Source organism: Grus americana, chromosome 2 (genome assembly GCF_028858705.1).
Source record: "Grus americana isolate bGruAme1 chromosome 2, bGruAme1.mat, whole genome shotgun sequence".
NCBI classification, from domain to species: Eukaryota; Metazoa; Chordata; class Aves; order Gruiformes; family Gruidae; genus Grus; species Grus americana.
The window spans coordinates 25,353,778-25,380,992 of NC_072853.1; the positions used below are offsets into that span (position 1 = coordinate 25,353,778).

The window sequence follows — 27,215 nt, forward strand, 5'->3', positions numbered from 1 at the left end:
TGTGTGACCTTCATGGCTCCCAACACGCCCTCCGAGGACACAGGGGAAAAGTATACCTGTAAATCCTGTTCTGATGTCAAAAAACCCTCACATGTAGGAAAGCCACGTGAAAACACTGGTGGCCAGCCTGTGCCTCCCTGGATTATGCATGGAAACAGACCCTCTGTATCCTACAGACAGCGCTCATCCATTCCTCTCCATCCACCCACCCCTGCTGTAAGCTCCTCCCAGGCAGCGTCCATCCGCACCAGACAGACCAGACAGTGATGTGCTCTTGGGATTGCAGGTGAGAAATACATTTCTGCACTGCAAGCATCAATCCAAATTGCAACTCCCTTTCTGAGCTGTGTAAGCTCCACATATTCAGCAGGGAGTATTCAACTTGTGGGTGTCAAATCAATTAGCAACAGACTTTGCTATTAAATAACTGCAGAAGATGCCCATCTCATTCTCATCAAATCAACCGCTGGCTACCCGCTATGAATGTGTTTAAAAATCTACCAAGAAAACAACAAATGTTGAGTTTGCACTATTTGATATGGATCCCTCTGTTTTCTGTGGTATTTCTGGCAAGATGGACCTTGGCAAATGACGCCTCACCTGCCAGAACTTCTGTTCTCTGGAAGAGGTTTTCTGAATGCTTCTCGGTGAACACGTCGGTGTCGTCCCCTGGCTCATCACTCTTTTTCTTGGCATCCGCCTCGGGCCTTTCCTCTTTATCGATTTCTTCAGGTGACTGTGGCACAAAAAGGAAAACAGACCGTGGCTTACAGACAGGGCACACCGCCAGTCAGCACAGTCACTGCCCGTCACGGGCAGCCACGAAGCTGTGGCTCCACACGTGTACTCCACAATATCCACAAGCACAACACATGGGAAGCTTTTTGACCGCAGAAAGCTGTGCTAGACATTGTAACTGGATCTATTTGTCGTCATGATGTCGGAATGAAAAACACTATCCACAAGTTTAAAACCCCCAAAAGCGTATTTAGCAAACAGCTGTTAAATATTCCCTGCATTTAGCACAATAACAGCCTCCGAATGAAGTAATTCTGAAATGAACACATCAGGTATGTTATATTCAGAACAACTTTGAGAGTAACATCGACAAAATTATCCATGGTGGTAGAAGGAAATACTGAAATACTAAATAGAACCTGGCAAGCATTCAAACTACAGCCAAACCACACAACATTCTCCTTTGAAAAGGGAAGTTTCATCTAGAATTTTTGAATAACTCTTTGAGAGATGTAAAAAAGGTACAGCTTGGACTCAAAGGTATAATGAGAAACTGTCTTGTGTATCACGAGATATTCTTTTCTGCATCTCTCTCTTCTTTCATGTGAAATCCAGATGCCCCTACGCAGACTTTCTAGTAGGAACGAAACTGCGCAGCTCTGTATTCATTTAACAGGCTGCAGTAGCATTAAGTAAAGTTTGCGGGGGCTTTTTAATCCATATAAATCAAAGTTAACATCAAGCCATCAATGGGGTAGAGTGGAACCATTTTAAATGGTGTTGCTCTCCAGCCACACACCTTTGTTTGTGCAGGCACCTTGGTCTGCATTTTCACCGTGGTGGTCTCGGCCCTAGATGCGTCACTCGTTGTCAGTAACTTTGGAAGTGCTCTGGATGTTGTTATCACTGCACTTTCCTCATCTTCTTCAGCACCTGGAGACAAAAATGTGACATTTCATTGAAATTCTTCCACGCCAATTACATTTTTTATTATGACACCAAGGTAGGGGTGCTTGCACAGCCCACCCTTGGCAAACGGCCTAGATGACAATGCCTGCGAAGATAAAGGATGCGAGTGCCAACAGTATGCCCCAAACTGTCAGGGGAATATTTGCCCCAAGTGATCCCATGAAAGAGGAAGGGGGGCCATCAGCCAGATTAAGCAGTAACCAGGAAGTTACCACAATATTTTTGAAACAGAAGGAACAAGCCTGAAAAGAAGGATGAAAAAAGCATAAACACTTGTAACGGGGGGAGAAACCCTGGAGTGGAAGAAGCAGCAGCCATCAGGGCTGGTGTGACCCTGTCTGATGTGGTCCCGTGGCACCCCGTGGGTGCCCCCAGCAGCCACCTCCATCTCTCCCACGGCCACCACAGGGGCACCCCTGGAACCCACACCCCGGGGCTGCAGGGTCACCTCCTGGGGGTGGCAGGACATGGTGGGGCCCTGTATCACACAGGGCTGGGGGCACCCACGTCTCCCACAGCGGGGGTGTGTGGGCAGAGCGTCCTGCACACCCAGATGAGGGGAGCTTGCACACCCCACAGCCTGCTAGAGGGGGGTGTGTGTGCACATACAAATCTGTGAGTGTGGCACATGTTGGGATCAGTTACAGAAGGGGGTTGGAAATTTGTAGTTGCATGTTACCGGTTTTTAAGTGGCTTGTATTGTGGTTAACTGTTGTATAGCTGATATTAAATCCAAAAGTATAGTTCAATGATTGCCAGTTAATTGCATATCATAAATAAATCAATCAACAAACTTCTTTATCCTGACTTGACTTAAACCACATGAACTGAACAGTTTTTTCCCTGTAATACACTGCTTCAACAACAAAATCCCTCTACAGTAAATCAGTTAAACCCTCAAACATAAAAAACCAAGTAGTTTCTATCTACAGAAAGATTGCTATTATTTTATGTTTCAGCTACTAGGGAGTTCACATGTTTTTAAACTCCACATAATTCAGAAGCCTTTTTCTTTTGAAATAAAGAGTAAGAGAACAGAAAATTCCCTAAAGATGACCTTAAATTTAATTTCCTCTACATTCAAAGCCCTGCTGGAGTATGAAGGCTCCTTTAGAATAAGATAATGGACATGTCTAATAAATATCCCATAGTGATACTGGAGAAGACACAGACAAGAGACTAAATTATTGCAAGACTTGAAAGAGGAAAAGAATCAACTTCTTGGACCATTCCTTAGGAATCTCAATGTGTTCTGCTCATTACAGACACTGGTTACCCAAGTAACTATTGGGTAATAAATCCAGCAAATGTGCATAAGAGTATTCCTAACAAATAGAAATATATCCTCTTACAACAGAATAGCATGACTCACTCATTCCAAACTGAGTTTTTATCTTATTTTTGTAGAGAAAGAAAACAAGCTGGAAATCCAAGTGCAACAGCAAAGTTTTGAACTCATGATCAAGGATTATATACATTTGGAATTGAAAGGAAGGGCGTTAACAAAATGATAACTAAAACGACTTCTGTACTGTAGAAAAGAAAATGTCGAATCATTAAAAAATTACTACATTAAAGCTACCGGCACAGAATAATACTGGAAAAACCTTCAGAGATACCAAAATTACAGTGCAACCTCCAGAATAAAGACCTCACAACAAGAATCAGGTATTTTTCTGAAATGCTACTCAAAGATCAAAAAATAACATCCTACTTCAAAACAGAGGTGAGGAAAGGCATCCAACACAAAAAATTTTCTGGCTTTGCCTCAAGAGTTTTCTTTGAGAAATAAGGGTCCAATGGATAGCTCAGCCTGCTTTACCTTCCAAAGTTCCTCCAAATTACACAAGACTCTCACAGTCAAGGAAATTAAAATTGATGATCAGATTAGAGATCTGATAAAACACACTTTGAGAGTACAGAACTTTATTTTCTTTTTTTATGAAATTATAAGTCCCATTTAATCACAACTGCTCCTCCAAATCCTTAAATGCCACCTTTGCTTCAGGCAATAGCTGTGTCTGCCAGATGAAACGGTGAGTGTTACAGATCTGAACGTTTCTGGCTATGGAGATCTCCGGTCTCTCAACAAATGGGTAACTATTGTAACTCCTGAACTAGTCACTAGATTTGCACCAAAGATACCCAACTCCTCTTCTGTACAGCCTCAGGGGAGTCCTGACAATCCCCCAAATGCCAGGGCATCTATCCTTTAGGCCTGACTCAGGTACCAGCTCAGACACATCCCCATGGTTCCTGCTTTCTAATTAGCTTTATCTAGACAGGTCTCTGCTTGGCATGGAGTAGGTCTAAATAAGGGGAAGGCATTTCCCTTGCTAAATTGACAGTAGTATTCTCAGAATTACCCATAAATGGGACTAAGGCATCAAAAAAACCTCTCTAATGCTCTCCAGAACATAGCAATGGCATTTTACATGGTATCATGTTCCCTAAAAGGCAAAAAAAAGACAGAACCACCCCTCTCCCTGAATCCAGATAAGATTTGAAAGAAAACACCTACAACTGTCATGAGCATAACTTCCAATTAGGTTGTTAAGAGGAATACTGTGAAATGGTTGCAGTATAAGAGCTTACTTCTTCCTCTTGAAAATATCACTGTCTCTTTAGATGGTTTCTGGATTTGGCCAGCTTGGGTGACGGTGCTGGGTATTAACTGCCTTGAGTCCCTGTACAAACAGATACTGCCCTCTTAGTGAGGGCACCGCAAAAACCCTGCACTAATTAAACCCATAGCCATCTCTGTGGTAAAGAGTTGAGAGCTCTCAGCCATCACACACCATCTTTTATCCACTTCGACTTCTTCAGGATGCCCAACTGCTGTCTTCATTGTAGTCAAAACAGCTCTAAATTGTGCTGTAGTATTGGAAATATCTAATATAGCCCTCAGTGATGTGTCTATTAGCTGCCCCTTGGATGATGGGAATGCAAATGCTCTTTCACACTCTTGGTGCTTGAGGAAACTTGTCAGGAAATCAAGACTGTGCCAGCTTAAATCATTGTATACTACAAAAAGCCCACGGTAGTTAGCACTCTTACTTGAAAGCAGGCAGTGATTAACTCTTCCTACCAAACAAATCCAATCATTTCACCCTATCTTTTGGCATCATGTTTGTTTGCTGTTACACATCACACTCTGGGAGTACTACCACCACAAGCAAACTTGTCATAAGGTGGGCACACACATAGCCATCACCTCTTTCACACCTCTCTATCATCCATGTGGCACATACCAGAATGACACATTTTTAGCTGGCTTATCTCACATGAAAAAAAATCATGTTTATTCACATGAAAAGCCCCCAACGCAGTGTTAGGCAACCAGAAATGACACTGTAAACATAATGCTAGTGCCCTATTGGGGAACTGCAGCTGAAATAAATGGGGACAGTGAAAGGATGTTGTGCCTCTGGTAATTCTCAGTTGAGGAGGGGGAAAAAAGTAACAAACTTTGAAGAAAATAAAAGGAAGAGTCCTAATTATACTGAAGTATACTGAAGATTCTGTCCAGCACAACAAAAACACACTTTCGAGTAGGTTTTATGCTAAAGGACCTGGAGAACCAGGCAGTCAATGTCATGAAGCATGCGTGGGGCTGGTGTAGCAGGTGGACAAAAGACTCTCTTGCTCCAGTCTGAAAGGGCTATATGAGTAGGATCTTAGGAAGCATAAAAATGAATACTTGCTGTGTTGCCTGCACCACGGGAGGGGAAGCACACCAGGAGAGGGTGCGTTGCCCCACCTGGAGTGATTGCCAAGCACACTGCCACCGGGGCCAGGAGCACCCAGCGTCAGCCATGGCCCTGGTGCCAACTCCTGTTAAGCACTTGGGAGAGCGGCTGTGCCTGCCCCACCGAGGCACCCATGGCCCATGGCTCAGCCACCACCTGGCACCCAGCCCCACATCACACTGCCACCAGACTCTAAACTGCCTTCTGGCCTTGGAGCGTAACTTTGGCTTCCCATTAGGTCAAGAGCCAAAGCAGATCTGCTCTTGTGTTTCTTGGAGGAGCTCCAGCTCCACCACCGTAACTTTCCTCCAGGAACAGTCCCCAGCCACAATGTCAGTCTAAACCTAGTTCATCCTGAGTTAACCTTCTCAAGTCCAGCTGCTATTGACTGAGAAATATTAGGTTGGGGGAAAAGAAGAAGGAGAAGGAAAATCTGCATCAGATTCTGATATATATTGCATATACTTGTCTACGAGGAGTAACTTAAGACACAAGAATCAAGCAGTTTTCTAAAGAATGTGTAGATAACTCTAATGGAGATGGTGGCTTTCTTTCACATCAGAGTAGTTAAGCTGCTTAGCAGCCACTTCCAGGTACCTGCAAGACCATGGCTCAGTTAAGATCTTTTATGCCAGAAAAAAAAAAGCAACAGTAGCTATTAAAGCATTTCAAGTTGTATATAGGCAGGAAAACTTCTTTTATTACTCTTTTATTATTATATGATATACAAACACCTACACTAAAAAGAGCGATGACAGACTGAGGCATGTCCTCAGAAGTGGAGACTGCAAGAAGGAAACAATGGACTAATGAATTCACTGTGGACTTTCTGATGTTGATACAGGACAATCAGGAAGCATGCATGGCCCCTTCAGAAACTGCTGACCAAAGGATTCAGACTGAACACTTGGGCAGACAAACATCAGTAGCTGAATACACATGAAGACTAAAGAGGCTACGAAAGGAAAGAAAAGAAAAAAAAAAAAACCAAAACCCAAACAACAGAACACCAGCACCGTTTTTCTCCTTAGAAAAAGCCCTCAGCCAGTTTCTAGTTTGAAATATGTCATGCTTACAGTGACATTTGTCCATGTTAATGCTGCTTGCAGACCTGCAAGGGCATTAATGGTGGTGCTGACAATTCCTGTTTATCTCCATAGGCCTGGTGGCAGCTCACAATTTTCATACCAAGGAGAGGAGTCAGCATGTTGTCATCCTGGATCTGTTTGCTTGGAGTGGAATTACATAGTAAGAAAACCACTCTTGAGTGGGAAGGCTCTTCCTGCTAGGAACACTACATCACTGAGTATCAAGTAGAGAGAGACTTATTCAACATAATGTGAGGAAAATTGATCATTAGTACATCTGCAGGACACTTTCTACTTCATAAAGTGGAAATAGCAGTAAGTATAAGATGAGCAGGGCAAAGAGGATACTAATTTGGTTCCCTCTTGAGATTTTTTTTTTAACGCGAATAAAACTGTGCTCACGGATTGCTTAGAAGATTATTTGAACCTAGACTTCCCCCTTTGTTCAAAAGAACTAGATTTTGGTACTGTCACATGAGGTCTCTGGAGGAGCATCCAGCTAGTTTCAGTCTACAATGACATTTTTCCTGCTTTCTTGTAGGAAAGAAAGACATTGCCAGAGGTAGCATGAGTGTAGTGTGTTATGTACTCCATCTTCCACCCATGGCCAATGACTGATGGGCCTGGATTTGCCTGGCAGCACAATCAGACCTCTGCAGACTTTATTTTAACATACCTTTGAACCTCCAAAAGAAAGTAAAAACAAAAATCCAAACAAAAAATCGCAGCTGTGGCTTACAAGGAAACAAAGACAAGGTGCTACAAGAAGGGCTCATCCTTTAAAAATTCATGAGTACATATAAACATCAAAAGACAGATTACAAAAAAAGTGCAATAACAACAAGTAACACATTTGGAAAATACATGGGATTTCCACAACAGCTCACAACAGTAAGGAAATTTCTCTTCCAGAACTACCATAAAATCCTGCACTTAACTTTTAATGGCTGGAGCCTCCCAACTAGTCTAGAAGACACTCCACAAAGAGACTTTCTAAGAGAAATGATTAATGAGGTTTCACTGACATTTTTTTCAAAAATGATGAGCTAGCTACATGCCTCTAATAAGTGTTAAGTCTGAGAACTCAGTATGTTATGTTTATGAATTTCTTTATTCACTACATGGATGTAATTACCTCAAAGAAAACTGTCATGTTTTTGGCAGTATCTAGACTTCCAAATTTAAAAGAACAACAACAAAAAAGAAGCGAATACCATGTTTACATCAACTGAATGCATATAAGAGAAAACAAGTTTGCTGCTGCTATATTTTCTTACAGACTACTAAATTAGCATTATGCTATGGGAAAACTAAGCCTTCTCTAATCCTTATTTCTAAACTCCAGAGAGATCTAGACAGAAACCAGAGGGACAGAAGAGAGAAAATACCACAGTGAAATGATGCAACTAAGGAGTAAGAGAAAAGAGCAGAAAGTTAGCATCTAACACTCAGCCCGTAGGGATGCTCAGTGCTCTGTAAATAGAGAGCCTAGCACTCATGGTACTCACTGAAAGTATCATCTCCAGCTTATGAAGAAAAACTGCACAGCTTTTCCTCAAATAATTGCATTACTTCTTACACTTTTTAAAATCAAATTGTGACATGTTGTCTCACCTGAACCTGACCCAGAAGAATAATCATCATCATCAATTGGATAGACGCCTGATGCTTCTTCAACAGAGCTGTTGTCAAGGTATAAATCTTTATCAGAGGTCAAATCTGCTCTCTGGAAAACAGATAAGAGGGAATGGTTAAAAAGATAACAGTTCTCCAGCACAGCAGTCTCAATCTTCAGTCTTATTTCTGAAGTTGATGATGGCACACTGAACAGTTTATACTTTCAGTTTATGCAATGCATTCATCTAAGATGTTAAAGAAATTTGTAAAATTATAACATAAAAAAAATACAAGGCTGCACAATGAAAACTAAGAAACCATTTAATCTTTAGGAAGCAAGCCCCCTTCAAATCACACTTCATCTCATTAAATGCATGAATGAATAAATAGGATTTGCAATACACTCTGCAGAGTTTCTGTAACAAGAAAGAAGCAAATCCCAGGACTGAAGCCCTCTGTCAAGATCTCAAATATACAAATCTATAGGCTGTCACGTGAAGTCTGTCATTTGATCTCAAATGGGTAGCAACAAGAGCACATATCAAAAACCATCTCAGATCTACATCAAGCCAAACCTCATGAAACTCTTTACAAGTTAGAACGAACACCTGGGACTACAGAATACAAATGCTTCCAAGACAGTGCTGTTGATTAAGGATTGTGACATTTCCAGATGGATCAGACAGCACACCTCCAAAATTCTGTCAGGCAAGATGCTCCAATTCCTAAATGAACACATCTCTCCTAAACTTTAGCTGTAGTTTCAACAGGCTAAAAAGTTGGCTTCTTGGGACTTTCACCACTTTTTTATGTTTGCAAGTATTTCCCCACTAAGGACAGATTCTGCTAAAATGAACCAATAATAGAGCAAGGTATCAGTCATCCTTTTAGATTGACAATCCAGGCTTTGAAAGACTACAAATTGTCTTCCTCCACAGTAGCTTGCGCTTTCTCAACAGAGCATGAACTTCCTTACAGGAGCCATGGATCTGTGATGACTGAGAAGGTACCTGCCGCTATTACTGATATTACTTTTACCCACATATTTGTGAACACCCATTTGCCACGACTTGTTGAAAAACATATGACAGTTGCAAATGTGAATTTTAAGTCAAAAAGCAATACTGTGTCAAATTGAGTCTTTATCTCATATAATCGCCTAAACCTGTTGCTCTGAGTCCCAATGGTTTCCACTTTACTTTTTACTGTGTGGCATCGATTGCCCATTTTATTCTACCCAACATTCACTGTAGTTTTCCTAAAGGGATACCAAACTGCGAAAGGGGTAACTCCTGTATGCAAAAATCCACATCTGACTTTCTGAGGTAGTTTTTTTCCCAGAGGTCTAAAAAAATATTGTTGAAGACACTTGTGACTTTTTTTTTTTCAGGAGGCTTTTGGCAATGGATTCCTGTTCCAACCTTGTAAACTTCTTCACAGCAGAAAACTACTGTTCAGTTTGATCTAAAATAAAAAAAAAAAAAAAAATTCTTCATGGAAAGCACAAAGGCCATCCCAATTATTAGAGTATTTCAGAGTAAAACACCTTTGCACTGGGGGTATCTGACACTTTTCTGAACAGCTCTGAACTAAAACAGTGTTACCCTGTTTTTCTTCTAAAGAGGAAAATAAAAACAACATGATACTTGGTCAAAGTCTGCTTTTACCTGTGTGTGTGGGGGGAAAAAAGCCTTGGTTTTAAGATAGGTTTAGAAAAGGCCTGCTCCCATCTGCTGCTGCAAGTTCCCACGGCCTGCATGGAACTGGCTGCAGTCCAAAGCAGAAATTCAAGACGATGTCTGGTCACCATCAAATGACTTAATTCCTTTAAAAGATGTCTCCAAAGGAAGGCCTGAAGTGGTTGGGTAGGTGTATAGGTGGTATTGTAATTAAAACACAGCTGAGACTGTTTCCGTATAGGAAAACAACTCCCTGTCACGGGACAAATATCCTGCTGTTGATCAGGCTGCCACAATGGACCAAGCCACTTCAACCCATTTTACTTTCAGCCACAATCGTGGTGCGAAACAGCCCGCTCCTCAAGATCAGGCAGGAAAAAACAAAAGATATTTAAAATGAAATGCTGCCCATGGTGGCTGCCCATGAGCATAGAAAAGGCATACAATATTCAGAAGGTATCAGAGGTAGTAAATATTGCCCAACGCCATGCTGGGAAAAAAAATTTGAAGACCTACCTGGAGAAATTTCCTAACAATGGGAATTGCCAATAGCATTTGGCAACAGCTAAGTTTGCAAATGTTAGTGAATGAAAATTAGTCTGCATGAGAACAGAAGTATCACACATCCATGCCCAGAATTTTTAGTGTTGAATAAAAATATGAACTTACAAATCAATTTATTCCCTAGGCCATTTCCCACTTCTGTCTATATCAGAAGCAAACTTAGCAGAATTCAAAAAACAAAAACCCAAACCAACGCCCCCCCTCCAAAACAAACAACCCTAATTTTTTGCTCTTTCCAGCCTCACAGGAGTCAGAGAACACAGAAATGATTCCTGACAGTTCTTCTAAAGACTTAGTTTTTGTAAGACAGCTGAGCAGCTAACCCAATCCAGCCCAAGCTGCAAGCGCCTGGTCAGCCAGGCTCCCCACCATCATATTCACTCCCTTTCTCTCGATGAGTTATGGCTTTTCAGCTGCCAAATGCTTTCATTTCTAGCTATGCTGAGATGTTCTCAAGATTTAAACCAGCTGAAATCAGAGGAACAGAAATGGAAGAAAAGCCTGGGTAGTTTTCAGCAGCAATTTGAGCATTCATTGTATTTTATTCTGGAGATGCAAAGGATACAATGTGAAACATTATTTAATATCTAGTATTGTGGATGGCACAGCTCCATCAGAACGAGAAAACTATTCCCCACAGTCTTACAGATCCAGCCCGATATTTACTATAGGGAGAATTATGTGGTACAGTGAACCCCAGACACATTCAGATCAGACATTAAGCTCCATCTGAGGAAGATGCTCTGCAGCTTTTCTGGCCAGAGCCCCTTGCTTCAACTCACTTTCAATACGAACAATTCTTCTTTAGTGGAAGTTGGGCAGGACACGAGCACCTTCTCAAACCAAAGGCACAAAGAAGCGTACCCTGGCTTAAAAATCCCAGGCATTTGCACAGACAAATGCACTGCACTGTCCCCAGACCGGCTCTTTGCAAGCTGGCTAGTAGCCTTGGGGTAAGGGCACCCCCGCTGTACCCACAGCTTGCACCTCTTTTCCCAGTTGCTCAGAAGCACATGGCTGCCTTAGTCCATTTGGAATGAAAACTGCCTTAAAGTTAAGAATAAAAAGAAAAGCCCAACAGTTAATAAAAAATTCACAGTCGTTAAAAATAATTCCGTGAAGATTAAGCTTAGGAAAATGAGAGACGGTTAACGAAAATAAAAGAATACTTCATGGTGCTTAAGTGAGTATCAAGCACTGAAGCCATGCTTTGCAATTTTATGCTATGTAAAAATAAATTTGATTTAATATTTGCTCTAGGAATGCTTTCTCGCTTGTCAGCTGGGAATCCATAGGGGCCCATGGACTACTTCCAGGGTGTTCACAAAAGATAAGTTGGAAAAACAAGTCTGTTGTCAGTAGGCTTGGACAGAGAAAGGTCTGTACTAGCACTTTAATATGCTTAGCAGGAAAAAGTAAAAAAAAGCTTGCAAATTCTAACTCCATAAATCTATTTGTAGTTATTATGAAGGCCTAATATTTAAGGGACTATTTCCTATGGCTAACAATTGAAATGAGGGCCCTCATGCCACTTTTATGTAACAGCTTTTTTTTCAGATCTGTTAAAACAGCAGGAACACCAGGCAAGGATGTCTCTGTTATCAGTCCTTTAATCTGGCCCTGAAGCCACAAAAACTGCTCGTTACCTCTTGACAGAGATTGCATTCTCGTCCATCATTGTTATCCCACTTACGTTTTTATTCCAAGAATATAATGCTGCAAAATCCTGTGACCTAAATACTTCACATGCTACATGCCAATGATCAGTGATTCCTGTCTGGTTATTGACTACACTGGCATAAATCTAAATCTCATGGATGTAGTGTAGATTAGCACCTATTAAGTACTAGATAAAAGATATTCCTATATCAGTTATACATTGAATTTGAAATCTTAAAGTCTTTATTTTACTAAAGCTTACATTTTAAATTATTTTTAATTTAATAAATTTAGATCATCCAGAACATATTTTAAAAAAAAAAACCCACAAAAGACCCTCATTCTAACGCTAAATGAGAGAGGAAACAAAGAAAAAAAGCTTTTTCTGACTCATCATCTCATGAAAGACATAAATCATTCATCAAAATTACAATGGCACAAAATTGAAAACAATCTTCAGACAATAGGAGGGTTGGGAAAGGATGGCACACTTCATTTTAAAAAAGTACAAAGTGCCCTGTAACAGCCATTCCCTTTTCCAGTGCTGCTGTTACAGTCAGTCCTCCCATTATGTGGGGATGATTTAGGAGTGAGACATTAAAGATTTTTATGCCATGTGGAAGAAGCCAAGAAAGCTGGTGTGAGGAGCAGTGAAGAAGTAATATTTACCATGGCTGTCATGGCTGTTTGAAACTCAGACGGAAGAGCGATGAGTAACTGACATATGGAAGGAAACATTTTATTACTTACAGATGCAATCAAATTTCTGTTCTGTGCCTTTTTGGGTATATATATACGGCACAGAGAATTTGAGGTTTGCAGCTGGGTTATTAATGGTACATTGCCTCCCTTTTTCCCCAGATGGAAGTATTTTAGATGTAACCCGTTTAGTATGCACAGAACCAGAGACTAATATTTTAAAAGTGATGTTATATCCCAAATATCTAAGCCAGAAGGCTCTGAAAATTTGCAAGCATTACAGCTGTTGATTAGGTGGAGATCTTATATGTAAGAAGGAGAAAGAAAACAGATTTTCGTCTTCTATTAACAGATCTAGCTGTTCTATTAGTGCTTGTATAAAAGCACGTTTACCTTGTGAGTCCAAGTTCACTGAAGGATGCATTCTTCATACACACTACATTTTTGGAAAGCTAACTACCTGAATGCATTCACCTAAAGCCCGAGGGCTGTTGCAGAGACTGTCATTGAAGGCAGGAGAAAAGGCAGCTGCGGGAAGGAGAAGCTGTACTTCCCCCTAGGCTTCCTGCAAAAGGAACTATGATCTGCCACCCAAGAGGAGTTAGTCCTAACAGACCTCAGCATCGCCGACCCCAAAGCTGGCAGGCGTCTTGCCGTCATTGTTCACCACTTCTTTGCTTCCCCTCATCACACCAGGAAAGCTATTTCACCAGTGAGACTGTTCTATTAAGAGTTCATTAACCTTGCCCAGGAATGACAGCTATGATTTTAAACAAAAAAACTCTACAGCCCAAAACTTGAAAATCAGATTTACACCTCAAAGCACTAGGTTTTCCCAGAAAAACATGCTACCCAGAAAAGCATCCACCTTCCATCTCTCATTGTGTTACTGGTTCTCAGAGATGGGTGTCCGCTGGCTCTCACAGCGTTCATCGACCTCCTCCAGCCTGCACATCCCTACCCTGCCTGCGTGTACCCTGCTACAGACACGTAATTCTGGAGTAGGATTTTATGTTACGAGGCATCTTTACCACTAATTGTCTTCTTACAGATGCCTTTCTTCCCTTTCACTGACATGTGCTACAGCTGGGCACAGAAGAAAAGGGAAGGAAAGAAGTAGTCCCTGCTGTTTCCTTTCAAGATGGTGGCCGCTTTTGAGGACTCACAGGCCAAACTCTTCCCAGCAAACCCCCTCCATTGCACTGCACCAACTGCAGTGGGGCCTTTGGCAGAAGTGGCGGTGGGAGGCATGGTGCTGGGTGGTTGTGAGATTTTTTGAGAAATAAGACGCTAATAATTAGTGGTGTAATTTAAGCACGAGACTGTAAGGACTCCTCATTTTCTCCCTTGGAGAAACCATACTGCCCGCACAATGGTGCTGTTAGTGGAGTGGGCGCTGGCTGCAGCAAAGCTGCCCTACACCATGGTCTGGGTAACTGTGATCACAGCAAAAACATTCTTTCCATAACAACAGGCCCCAGATTGAATTTTGCAAATTTGAGAAGGAGGGTTTCATACAGAAGCCAACATCTGCATTGCTCATTTCCCCCGAATGATTTTGACACGCTTACCATCTCCCAGTTTTACCTCGGAACAGCATAAAACCCTCCAAGCGCTCCCCACGGCTGCTGCCTTTCCGTGCCAGTCCTCCCGCTCATCCGTGTGCCCAATGTGAAAAGCAGCCTTGCGATGGGAACTGCCTAGACCGAATTTGTGAAAGCCGCCGCCTCCCCCACCGCTGGCTCTGGCCAATTAAATAACAAGCTTTGATCGCTGTGACTCATTCTGGAGGGCTCGTTTCCAAAGGTGTTTTTAAAAATACCTTAGAAGATGTTTGCTGCCCTTCTTCAGGTAAGGGTGGAAGAGGAAATCAGCTTTGTACGGGTACCCCTACTAGTGTTGTAAGTACGGCGTTTGCCCCTGGGGACGGTGCCGGTGCCGGCAGCGACGCAGCAGCCTGAGATCCTGCATGGTGCAGCGCAGAGCCGCTACCGCGGCTGGAGCACATGCCAGAAAGATTATTCACGCTCCTTGTACCTCATGTAGAAGAACTTCCTGATGCTGCACAAAACTATAGCTTTAGGCCTCCAATCTCTCACGACAGATAAAGAAAGGGTTTGACCGCTCGTGGCTGCTGAGGAAAGGCGGAGAGCCCAAAATAAACACAAGCACTGCAAACTGTTTCCACTACTGCTAGCGTTCAACAATAGAGGAATCTACCAAAAGAGCTGATTTACAGAGATCGCCTCATGTCAGAGCCAAGAGTCAAAATATGCTGGCTTTTAAGATGCGCACAGTCTGTTACGCCAGACTAATTACCAAAACAGAGGCGTATTTGACAGGGACGGCATTAATAAAACAACTCTTGCTGGTGTCAGGCGTTTCAGCAGTCTATGTCATGGCTCGCCCTAAAGAAAAAAACACCGCATCCATGGTGCTCACAGGGAAACGCTCCAAGGCAAAGAGCCCCCCAGGGTAAGGAGGCACCAACAAGCCACCACCACGTCAGCTGCCTTTCACTTACAGCCACGCACCAAAGAAATTACTGTGCTGCAGCTGAGAGATTTAAGTTCACACTCTTCACAAAGTCATAGAAACTCATGTGCCTGTTTTCTAACAGTCATCTCTGCCTTTAGAAATATTCCCTAATGTGTAATTACATGCTGTATGGTACATTATGCGATAACAGAACTTAAAACGATATCAGGAGAACTTGTTCAAGCTTAATTTAAAATGTTTTTCTTCCCATTACAAAGGCTCACAGATCTGTGTAGTGGGTCTTTGGCCTGCTTACAGTTTTGGAGCTGAGGCTTGTCCTGCCTTGAAGAGAAAGATAAACATCCTCTAAAGTTCTCACCTGTTTGAGGTAAATTCCAATGGAATAAGCTTCTATCCATTTCTTTTCACAGAGTCTGATTTCCAGTTGTGCATCATTTATGTACTAGATGCACACAGAGACCAAACTTCAGTCTATTAATCTAATCCCTTGTCCAGAAACTGTGTTGCTCGGGGCGGGTCAGAGTTTGCTGTATGAAGATGCAGGAGGGAGGCAAGCAAGCACGGCAGCAAGATCAAGCAGAGCTTTCTATCCTTATGCATGAGTACCAACGGCATGATTTGTGATGAAGGACAGATCAGACAACTTGCTCTGTGCTCTCCAGCTACAACAGATATTTAGTAAATGAACAAAAATAGATCCTCATCAGTTACCCAACAGCCCTCCTAGGCCATCCAACTAGGCTCAAGCCCATGTAAAGTAGTATTAAAGGACTGCTAGCTGAGCGAGACCATAGTTGGGTCTGCCCCTACAAAAGATGCCTTCATCATCTACCCTGCAGAAGATACCTATATCTTCATTCAGTTATACAGAATTTTCTGGAACAACAAACCTTTACCTCTGTGGATCCCTGACACCGCTATACCCCAGTGAAGAGCAGTTCTTCACCCGCGCAGAGTCTTCTCAGAACTAGTCCCACAGCCTCATCTCACAACTCAGCAAGTAAAAGCTACCTAGATCGCAGGATATGAAACTGCAGCATTTTATTTTCTTTCTCCAGCAATGAAAGTTTCTACAGCAATTCATGTTGAAAGACCACAAGAGGGGACCAGCCCCATTGGTCCTTCCCCATACCTACAGCTAGTGAGCTGCATGGTCAGATCACCTCTACACAGGCTACAGGTTAGGACCAAGGGACCTTCCTAACCCACATAAATTTACTCCAACTCAAAAATAGTTACTTAGGAATGATAGAGGGGCAGGGCAAATCTGATACAACAACCCAAGCAAACAGTGCTGCTGTGCTGTTTACATGAACCCCCTCATTTGACATAATATCATACTCCCTGACTCCACACCAACAGTTCTTTCTCTCCTTGTACATGAAACCCAGAATTGAACACTGCAGTTTAGTGGTCCCCTTTACCTTGAAAACCTCAAGACTGCTTAACAGTCAGGGTACAGCACACAGCAATTCTCGCTTCCCACGTAAAAGCAGAAGTTTAATACCAAAGTTTCTCCGGGAATCCCAAAATTAAAAGATTCAAAGCCCTTTCAGCTTTCATGCCAAGGCATCAATCGGTGCAAAGAACAGTTTATTCTTCAACTCTGCCTTTGACGTAGGCACGATACAACAGGGAAACTATTTTAGCAGGGCTACAGCTGAATCAGCTTCTGAAGCGCTACTCCAGACTGAAATATTAAAGGGAAATGTGCAGGCAAAACAGCACCAGAACCCAGCAGCCAGCAATGTGCATCACGGATTGATTTATCTCAATTAGCATAGCAATTTTCTACACGTTTTCCAAAAAGCACCCATCGGTTTCACCAAAAATAGGATCAAAACCACCATGCAAATCGTTGTCACAGCTCAAAATGCTAATCAGTTTTTTAAGGACACATCAGCCCATGTGCAGACAGGTTAAATTTAAGGCACAGCCGTGACCAAGAAGCTAAATGTGCTACTTTGAAAATGCTGAATGAAGAGGTTAGCCTGTCTTTGAATCACCAGTCACAAGCCTGACACTAACGGGAGATGCAGGCAGCTTTTGGTATAGAGGTCATACCTACACGTACCTGTCCCAGTCCCTGCTTTTAATTCTAACGTGCACTGGCTCTTCTGCGCACACCTCCCCTTTCCTTTCGTGCCTTACTGATCCTTTTTCCTAATCAATCAGAAGAACTAACACTTATATTTTCCTCCCTCCTCTTGAGAATGTGGATGAATGATTAAAGCTGCCAGGGTAACCTCTTTGGCATGCATGCCAATAACTCCCCACCTAATAGCCTTTCCTCTGCCTCGCTGCCCTGGCCCACTGGTGATTACTGCAATCCCTTGAAGTGGTCAAATTGCAGGGCAGCCCCCATGGAAACCTATTTGGAGCTGTTCGAGCTCATACCAAAGAATGATGTTTTTAATACAGATTGTTCTTTTTAAAGCCCTACAAAAGCAGCTGTAATCAATCGTAGTGGGAGCACTGCAAACCTCCACCAGTTTCAAAAGCCCCATATTGATTCCTTTCCAGTCCGTGGATTTCAACAAAATAACCCCATGTGAGGAACCCAGAATTAACTAACGTGAAATCATTTAAATTAAGATGTTTTTGCCATTAATAGCAAGAATTGGAAATAAACTCTCTCAATCAATTACATTCCTTTTGCATAAACAGGGAAATTACATGTAAAACAATTATATTATTAAAGTTACATTGAGCACCAATTAAATATTACTAGCAAAGGTTATGCATGGCAACTGAAGTTTGTCAAAGGTGAGGAGGAATAAGACTTTACAGCTTCAGGAGTAAATATTTCCAAGTCTTGAATGCATAATCTATTATTCAATAGGGACTTACTTGTTGAACAACAAGGTCCGCAAATCTCTCCCTGGATGCTTCTATTTGCCACCTGCAGCCAGCAGACTCTTGGTGACATCACACCAAAGCTCTCCACAGGTGGAAAAATGGCCACTGGTAGATCTGAAATCTATTTGATCTTTCTAAAATTGTGTGCTATCGAGCAATTAGCTGAAGGAACTTCCCTCCCTCCCACAAACACATGCAACATATTTCAGAACATGGTCATAAACTGCTTTAAATGAAGAGAAATCCTGGATCCTCCAGAACTGAGATGAATGTTTGTGGTAATTCCTACTAAAGGAAAGTAGAGCTCAAATAAGTTTTAAGTATGCTTAAATGAAACACCTTTGTACTAGGACTCTCGGTTTCATTATAACAGAATATGCAGGCTGTGCGCTCAACATGAGAGGAAAGAATCACCCTTTAAACAAGTATCTTAAAAAAACCACCTCAACAAACAAACAAAAAACCTCAAATCATCATCTTTGTACTACTTCAGGTGCTGACAGAGAAGATTTTTGGCTCAAAACTGGTACTGTCTAAGGATGCAAAATGCAAACTAAACTGCAGATCAATGTGGCTAACTTTGTGTTAACCAGCAGAACTTGCTGCGTGTGCCAACTTCTTTCTCCAGTCCACAAAAACAATCACAACTTCATTTTTCAGGTAACTACTTCCAACTTGTTGAGTGGTGGCTGGAAGCACAGAGCTAGGGAATCAGTTTGTCCTCTGGCAGGAAAACCACTGGTAAATCCAAAACTTGATTAAATTAGGCCAGAAGCCATAATCTCTGCGGCCAAAAGGATAAATGGTATCACTGCTATAGTCTTCTCAGACAGAGACAGCAGACACAGAAAGCATTGAGAGACCAGGTACATCCTTGTGAGATACCTCTTCGTATCCCAGATCCCCAAACAGTAAGACAACAAAGATGACTTTATTGCTGTTTCCAGGTGCCAACCAGTCTAACACCCACTCATCTCACTGGTCTACAGGATTAGGTTGTTGGATTCGGCACTCTGATCCTGTCTTAACTGAATTTTTTCTACAAAGGCTTGGTGTTCATATCCTCTTTGATGCATGCAAAGATAAGAAATGAGTTTACTTGGGATAAAACATCACTCTAATAACTTCTACTATAAAAGCAGTTGAGTGAAATCAGAGATATGGCAGCTTGTACAGGTTACATGGCTTCAGGAGCAGTCTTCTGTCTGGTATGCTGCCCTTCAGGCACGACTCCCCTCCTTCCACCAGGGAGAAGGAACTGGTGCATCACCGACACAAGCCCGCCTGACTCCCCAGCCACAGAAGACAGACAGGTTGGGCTGGGGGAGGCACCAGCACCCTGCCTGCGGCACCAACCAACTTTCTAGCTGGGTGGGGCCGAGGCAAGAAGGATTCTCCCTCCTGCCCTCCTTCCATCTTTGACTCTTCTGGCGGCTCGCTGGGGCTTGCAGTGCAGTGTCGGACTAGGCGAGGGAACCGAGGGGACAATTTCTTCCAAAGACAAAGACAGACCAGGGTTGCATTTGGAAACCAGGTGGATATACTGAACCACTGAAAGAGAATTTGAACTATATTGTCAGGAATTTTTCCCCACACGGTTCAACTACACAGCAAAAGAAAGCACGGCAGAGGCTCGGTAAGGCAGTCTGCTGAGAGCCTCCATACCTGCTGTAAGACACTTCCACACACTGTAACAATTAACATGCATTCATATTCCTGAGAAGAACCATCTAACATATGTCTGCTCTTAAAAAAACCCCACAAATGCACATAGAAAGCATCAAGCTGAAACCACACAGAAGAAGGTACACAAAGATAAAAGTTACTCCACGAGCAGTAGAAAGGCTGACACCCAATTTTCTATAGAGGTTCCCCTCCCCTCCAGAACCCCAGCTCCTGCCCCTTTCCCCTGTGCTACTCCCTGCCTATAAGCTGCGCACGTGGATGCAGCAGGACATGGATCAAACAGCTCTGAAGATGAACATATAGGAATTTCTCAAAATAAAAAAGTTTCAACTGGAATTACATAAGGGACCACCTTCAAACAGCACGTTACAATTTTTCGGTTTAAATCACGGTCACGAAAGCTGCTGCTTTAATTGAAGGATTAGTGAACTGATAACATAATCTCTCACAGTTATCATGAGTGGCTACCTTTAATGAAAACTGGCTGAAATAAGCTTCATATTGATTACCTTCAGCTGATATTTTAAAAATAGCACTACATAAAACTGGAACCAAAAGAATTACATTCATAAAGAAGGTAGGGATAAATTACACTGTATTTGATAAATTAGCTTCCCTTGATTTAAAGGAAAGCAAGCCAGGTAAGTTGTTTGACAGCATTTTTAACAGTCATAGATCTGACTGAAGAGTAAAATACAACAAAGACTCTTAATGGTATTAAATATCTGTTAACAAAGAACAGCCCTTTCTTTCTAAGTATCTGTTAACAAAGAAGAGCCCTTTCTTTCTTGCATTCATACTTTAAATCAGAGTTCTGCTGAAGGGAACAAAGATTTCAGTATTTCTATAGCCAAACTTCGAATCTTCATAAAACTGTCCCAGCACCATCAATACAAGGTTAGCAGCACTCTACAATCTTTACTGCCTTATCAACGGTCTAAAGCTTTTAAAAATCCATATGCCTACAAAACCTCCTGGAGCTGTTACACATTGAGGATTTCACAGCTTTATTGACCTGGGCAGCTTCTTTATCCTCAGTAAGTTATTTTAAGCAACTTTCTGCCAGCAAGCAAGTCTCTTTGTTAGGCTTTGTCTGTATTATTGCTAAAGCACTGCTTACAATACAGCACAAAACGGGGAGGTACTAAGCAGAAACCAGAAAGGGGTCTGTCAGGTTCTCTTTTTATTTCTTTTTTTCTCCACTTTCTTGATATGCTTCTAATATCCTACAGATCACTGCCCTGCTGCCACGAATCTGGCTATGCACCTAAGCTACCTCCTGAGAGGGAGCAAGGTGAATGTGCAACAGACAAAACAGACCAAATCCACATATTTCGGAGATCATGCTATTTAACTTGTACACTTTCTTTTGCCTTGCTGGCACTTTTATATGCGCGCGCGTGTGTGTGTGTGTATGTATATATATCTTGTAGAGAAACAGAAGCTAGCAAGTGTATTTACTTACTGAGTAAGGAAACACATCACCTGCCTTGGCAGGTGAGGAAGGGACAAAGAAAAAGAAAGGTAAACTTCTTGTACTTCAAACTCAAAAAGCAAACACTCTGCTATATTCTTAAATCCTTTATCAGATAAAAGTCTCCAGCTTGAGGACCATATTTGTGTAGTATGATAGGAAAAGCAAACCTCAACCTGATACATATCACCACACATCATAAAGCAAATCTCATGGTCTTATGCAGGCTCGTACCTAGAGGTATCAACCGAGAAAGCCAGTGCTAGCACAGCAGTCTTCCTTGGACTGTGACATGAATGGCCACAGTCTAGCAGCCACATCCACGTTTCTTCCACTTTCCTACTTATCAAAAGTATTTATGGGGTGATCCTGTTTGAGGAAGCAACTCTCACTTGTCCTTTTACTTTGAAGTTTCATATCTTGAAAGCTTGTGTGGCCAGTGACCCATACTACTCCTTGGTGTCATCAGAACTACTAAGACCTGCCCTGTTTTAATCCAAGGGTACACTATAAAATGTACGCAACTGACAGTCCATGCAGGCACACAGAGATTTAGATTTGATACCAACTTCTGTATCACGCTAGACTCTCAGCTGAGGGCCAGGACATACAGAGGAAGCTGCCCAGGGAGAAGGGTAAAAGAAAGATTTAAACTTATATAAATTGAGTCCACAAAATCTCTGCTAGTGATATTTTATTTCTGGATGTTAGATCAACTTTCCTATTTCCTTGTTAAACCTGTATCTTGCGGAGTGAATAGAAAGAACAGATGTTTTCTAAGTTATCAATTCAGTAAAGTTTTCAAGTATCACAAGAACACCTTAAAAAACTAATGTTTTACGGAAGCAACTAATTCAGCACTGGCATCTTTATGCTACTTAACATGGTTAAGTGTTGGCAAAAATAGTGGCCACAATGGATAAGTAACCTGTCAACCCCAAGTTGTTCTAAATAAAGCACAAATGTATTCCAATTATCTGCACCTTATTTCCAACAGCTGTGCTTCAAAAATACAGCACATTATCTGCGCCATACAGCTGTCAATCAAATGGACAAACGCTCTTAAGGTTTCATTACAGATATGTCCAAAGCAATTGCACTTCACAAGGCTAACCCCAGATTAATAACAAAAGTTTAATTCAAACCACAGGTTTTTCTCTGCAAGCAATAAAAAAAGGTTGCTACACTGATGGCATTAGAAAGCTTCTTAGTTCCTGGTTCTGTTTGCTTCAGTAAAAGGGTCACTCGACACTTGGAAATGGAACAAGCAAAAAGGGGTTTCATCAGCCTAAGTGTTACAGATGTCGGCTGCTTAATAGACCTGACCTCGCACAAACCTGCTCACCTCCCTAGGTTCTGGGAGCTTAAAAAACATCCAAGGACAAGGAGGGGAGGTGTAAAGACTCTGCTTGGGGAGACCATATGGCAAGACATTCAGATCTGCCACAGGAAGACAACACAGAATAGTTTTGCAACATTACTAGTACACTTATAGATTCATAGAATCATAGAATGGTTTGGGTTGGAAGGGACCTTAAAGATCATCTAGTTCCAACCCCCCTGCCATGGGCAGGGACACCCTCCACTAGACCACGTTGCCCAAAGCCCCATCCAACCTGGCCCTGAACACTTCCAGGGATGGGGCATCCACAGCTTCTCTGGGCAACCTGTGCCAGTGCCTCACCACTCGAACAGTGAAGAATTTCTTTCTAACATCTAATCTAAATCGACCGTCCTTCAGCTTAAACCCATTACCCCTTGTCCTGTCACTACACTCCCTGATAAACAGTCCCTCCCCATCTTTCCTTTAGGTCCCCTTCAGAAAATGGTAAGCCACAATTAGATCTCCCCGGAGCTGCCTTTTCTCCAGGCTGAACAATCCCAACTCTCTCAGCCTGTCCTCAGAGGAGAGGTGCTCCAGCCCTCCAATCAGCTTTGTGGCCCTCCTCTGGACTCGCTCCAACAGCTCCATGTCTCTCCTGTACTGGGGCCCCCACAGCTGGACGCAGTACTCCAGGTGGGGTCTCACCAGAGCGGAGTAGAGGGGCAGGATCACCTCCCTCGACCTGCTGGTCACACTTCTTTTGATGCAGCCCAGGACACGGTTGGCTTTCTGGGCTGCAAGCGCACACTGCTGGATCATGTTGAGCTTCTCATCAATCAATACCCCCAAGTCCTTCTCCTCAGGGCTGCTCTCAATCCATTCTTCATCCAGCCTGTAGTTGTGCTTGGGATTGCGCCGACCCATGTGCAGGACCTTGCCCTTGGCCTTGTTGAACTTCATGCGGTTCGCACGGGCCCACCTCCCCAGCCTGTCAAGGTCCCTCTGGATGGCATCCCTTCCCTCCAGTGTGTCGACCACACCACACAGCTTGGTGTCATCGACAAACTTGCTGAGGGTGCACTCGATCCCACTGTCCACATCACCAACAAAGATGTTAAACAGTACCGGTCCCAGTACAGACCCCTGAGGAACACCACTCGTCACTGTTCTCCACTTGGACATTGAGCCGTTGACCACCACTCTTTGAGTGTGACCATCCAGCCAATTCCTTATCCACCGAGTGGTCCATCCATCGAATCCATGTCTCTCCAATTTAGAGACAAGGATGTCATGTGGGACAGTGTCAAATGCCTTGCACAAGTCCAGGTAGATGATGTCTGTTGCCCTTCCCTTATCCACCAATGCTGTAACCCCATCATAGAAGGCCACTTGCATATGTATATCTAAGAAAACAGAATGGTTGAGGACTGTGTCTCAAATGAGAGCAATGCAATACAAAGGAACATTTTAATTATGCACCTATACAGCTAGACAGAAGAGTGCACCTGTAATGTGGTTTTAGTAGAAAGCATAGAGGAGTTTTTTATCCCAAAATAATATCGTTTTTAAGTTCCTCTCAAATTAGACATTTTCATCAAGAATAAACCTCTTTTCACAGGGCAGGCATGAAGCGTGTAAATAAAGTTTTCTGATAAACATACATGAGCAAATTAGATCAAGAACTTGTCAATAAATGCAATTCTTCGAATAACATAAATGGAGGCTGCTTTTTATGGCATGTTGGCAAAGACAACTGCAAGGAGGCAATTGCAAAATATTACATCACAGCAAGCAGCATTTGTTTACTCACTTTGAACAGATAGAAGAGATTTTCTAGAAAGAAACTTTCATATGCCATTTTGGGAGACGATAATTGAATGAAGGCAGACAACAACCAGGAAGCATTTGAGGAATGAGAAGGTGAAGATCATTTCTGCTGAAAACTCAATTCATGTCAGCTGACGTCTCTTCTTAAAAGTCACTCAGAAGTTCATTTGACTTCATAATGACACGATAAACAAAGACCATTAGGCAGAACAACGCAACAGCTACTGGCATTTTGATAAAGCACAGTCATCAACTCATTTCATTTCTTTAAAAAAATGAGTCCATACCAGACACATTCCATGAAAACTCATGAAACTTGTCCAGTGAAACACACGGCTGCATTTCACTTGCGGAAAAATTGGCTTATCGAGTTTGCGGTGCAGGAACTGTTCGCTTAATAGCCTGAGAGAGCATGGGCCCTTCTGGAGACCCGAGGCCCGGGTCCAGCTCCTGGCAGGGGCTGCCCTTCCTCCATTAACCGCGTGTGCGCACACATAGCCCGTGCTGCAGTTCACCAGGGAAGACTCTGATGGGCCAGGAGAGCAGATTGTGACTGGCTCACAGCTCCGATACAGCACGTTACGCAACCCAAAGGCTTAACAAGCCTCCATTTCATTCTTTTAAAATTAGTTTGAAGGGGGGAAAAATGAACGGTCATGAGGAAAAACACCAAAAAAGTTACATAAACCCCCCAAAACACAGCACAAAGATGTGGGATAACGCCTCGGTTTTCAATTACCAGGGCGAGGGCAGAGTCAGGAGCTCTGCCAACAGCCCCATCCGCCATGAAGCCTGCCAGGAAGCCAGGACTCGCTCTTTGTTTTCTGCTCAAACACCACTTCGTTCATGAGCCTGTTTACAATTTTGAAAAAGAAAGGCCAGGCCATGCTCTACAAATCTAATATTCTTGAAATCTGCTTTGGAGGCCACTCCATTTTCCACTGCAGGCCATGGAGGGGCAGAGAGAGGGATGTGTCTGTCCCACCTGCCCCACCACCCGTGGTGCCAGCAGCCACCGGGCCCTGAGGACGCTGCAACTCATCACACGCAATGGCTCGGCGGCCGCCAGCTTTGGGCAGGCAGCAAACAGTGCCGGGAGCCAAAGGCACCCCTCCGGGCAAGCTGCGGCCTGCCTTTATAGACAATGTGGTGGTTTCTTCATTACTTTCCCAGTAGGACCGGTTTGAAGTGGCACGCCATTTGCATTCAGAGTGAAAGACCTCATTTTGTCATCAGCAAGCTGAGGAGAAGTTTCCAGCGAGCTGACCCTAGGCACGCGCCCACTGGACATTAACTTCTCCCGGCCCGCTCTGTGCCAGCTCTGCAGCATGCCCAGCTAGCACTGACCAGCCGATGGGGCACAGTTCTTTGAAACCCCATTTCGTGGGGATGAAAAGGGGTCGTGCTGTTCCCCTCTCTGTGCTCGGTACAGCCACGGTTCGGAGGAAACACACAATGGAAAGCGCTTGGGTTTGTAATAGCCAACTGCAGTCCTTCAGCATTTGCTGAAGCAAAGTATAAAAGTGGCACTTACAGATTTGACCACAAAACCGCAGTACATATAGTGTGTACACTAAGGGACAGGCTGCAACAGTACTGCTTTTCCTTTTGTCTTTTCTTTTTTTAAACCAACACACAAGATTCAAATAAAGGGATCATTTAGGATACCTCACACCACCTTACACTAGCTTTGGAAATCAACTTAACAACCTATTATTGATTTATAATCAATATATAATCTTAAAGCAAAGCTCACGTTCACCAAAGGAGTCACCAAGAGGAGCAAGCTTCTCCCTCACTTCCAAGCCTAGTCCATGGGATCACGCAGCTGAAGGTTTCCATTTTGCTGGAGAAGGTTGTCATTCATGACATTATGTAGCGCTAAAGGAGCCAAACAGATTAAACGGACATCTGCCTTTCCAGTCTGCTATAAAAGTGGTTTAATACCAAGCAGTGTTTAAACAGTAAAACTGTCTGCAATTGCTGCTCTATAATCTGTGAGTAATCAATCAATCTCAGCCACTGAGCTTCCATTACTGCTTCTCTGCAAGCAGCTGGAAAAATTTCCAGGGCAGATACTCCTTGTTTATACCCCAATGTTCAAGAAGAATTAAACACAGATTCAGTCTGCATTCACGGCGATCCTGGCACACGTCAAGTCTCAGGCTTATATTTTCAAAGCAAAGCACAGAAGACACTGTGAAACCTCGAGTTATGGCAGCTATTTGCTATGTTACTTCCTCTCTGAATGCATTAGTGCAATAAATACCCCAAGGCCTTGCCAAAGGAAAGCAGAGTATCCCATCAGAGCCTTCATCCTCCCACTCTTTGAAACCTCAGCACCTCAGAAGAGGACACAGGACGCGGCTGTGGTCCTGTGCCACCCATGGAGCTCGGCTGCTCCGGCTTGAAGCCATCCCAAGCAACAGCATCAAACTCGACATCTTTTTCAGACTTGTTGCTTGATGTTGTAGTGACTGTGGGATTACAACTGTCGTGCTGGGGATTCAAAGGCTTACTTCTTTTAACAACGTAATCTGTGCTGACACATTTTGGTTAAAACATAAGTGTCCCTCACCCTCAGAGCTACACTGACCCTGCCAGCAGAAGCTACGCATACCAGCAGCTGATGTCCCTGCCCAAGAAAACTAAAGGTGCTTCCATTTAAGAGGGAGAAGGCCAAGAAGGACATGTGGGCACTCCGTCCCAGGCATGGGATTCAGGTTGGAGTGAAGCCAGAGCTAAAGACAGGTAGCTCCCAGAGGCTCAGTGCACCTTGTGACA

The 27,215-nt window shown here is 43.0% G+C and overlaps 1 protein-coding gene across 1 annotated transcript in view; it reads right to left on the reverse strand.

Annotated features, from left to right (window-relative positions):
* Positions 1-27,215, reverse strand: part of SDC2 (syndecan 2) — a 62,069-nt gene that overhangs the window by 2,883 nt on the left and 31,971 nt on the right. The window contains exons 2-4 of the mRNA XM_054814408.1: positions 8,159-8,270; positions 1,538-1,671; positions 601-736 (exon numbers count right to left, since the gene is read on the reverse strand). Of these exons, the coding sequence (XP_054670383.1) occupies positions 601-736; positions 1,538-1,671; positions 8,159-8,270 (382 nt within the window). The remainder of the gene's footprint in view (positions 1-600; positions 737-1,537; positions 1,672-8,158; positions 8,271-27,215) is intronic.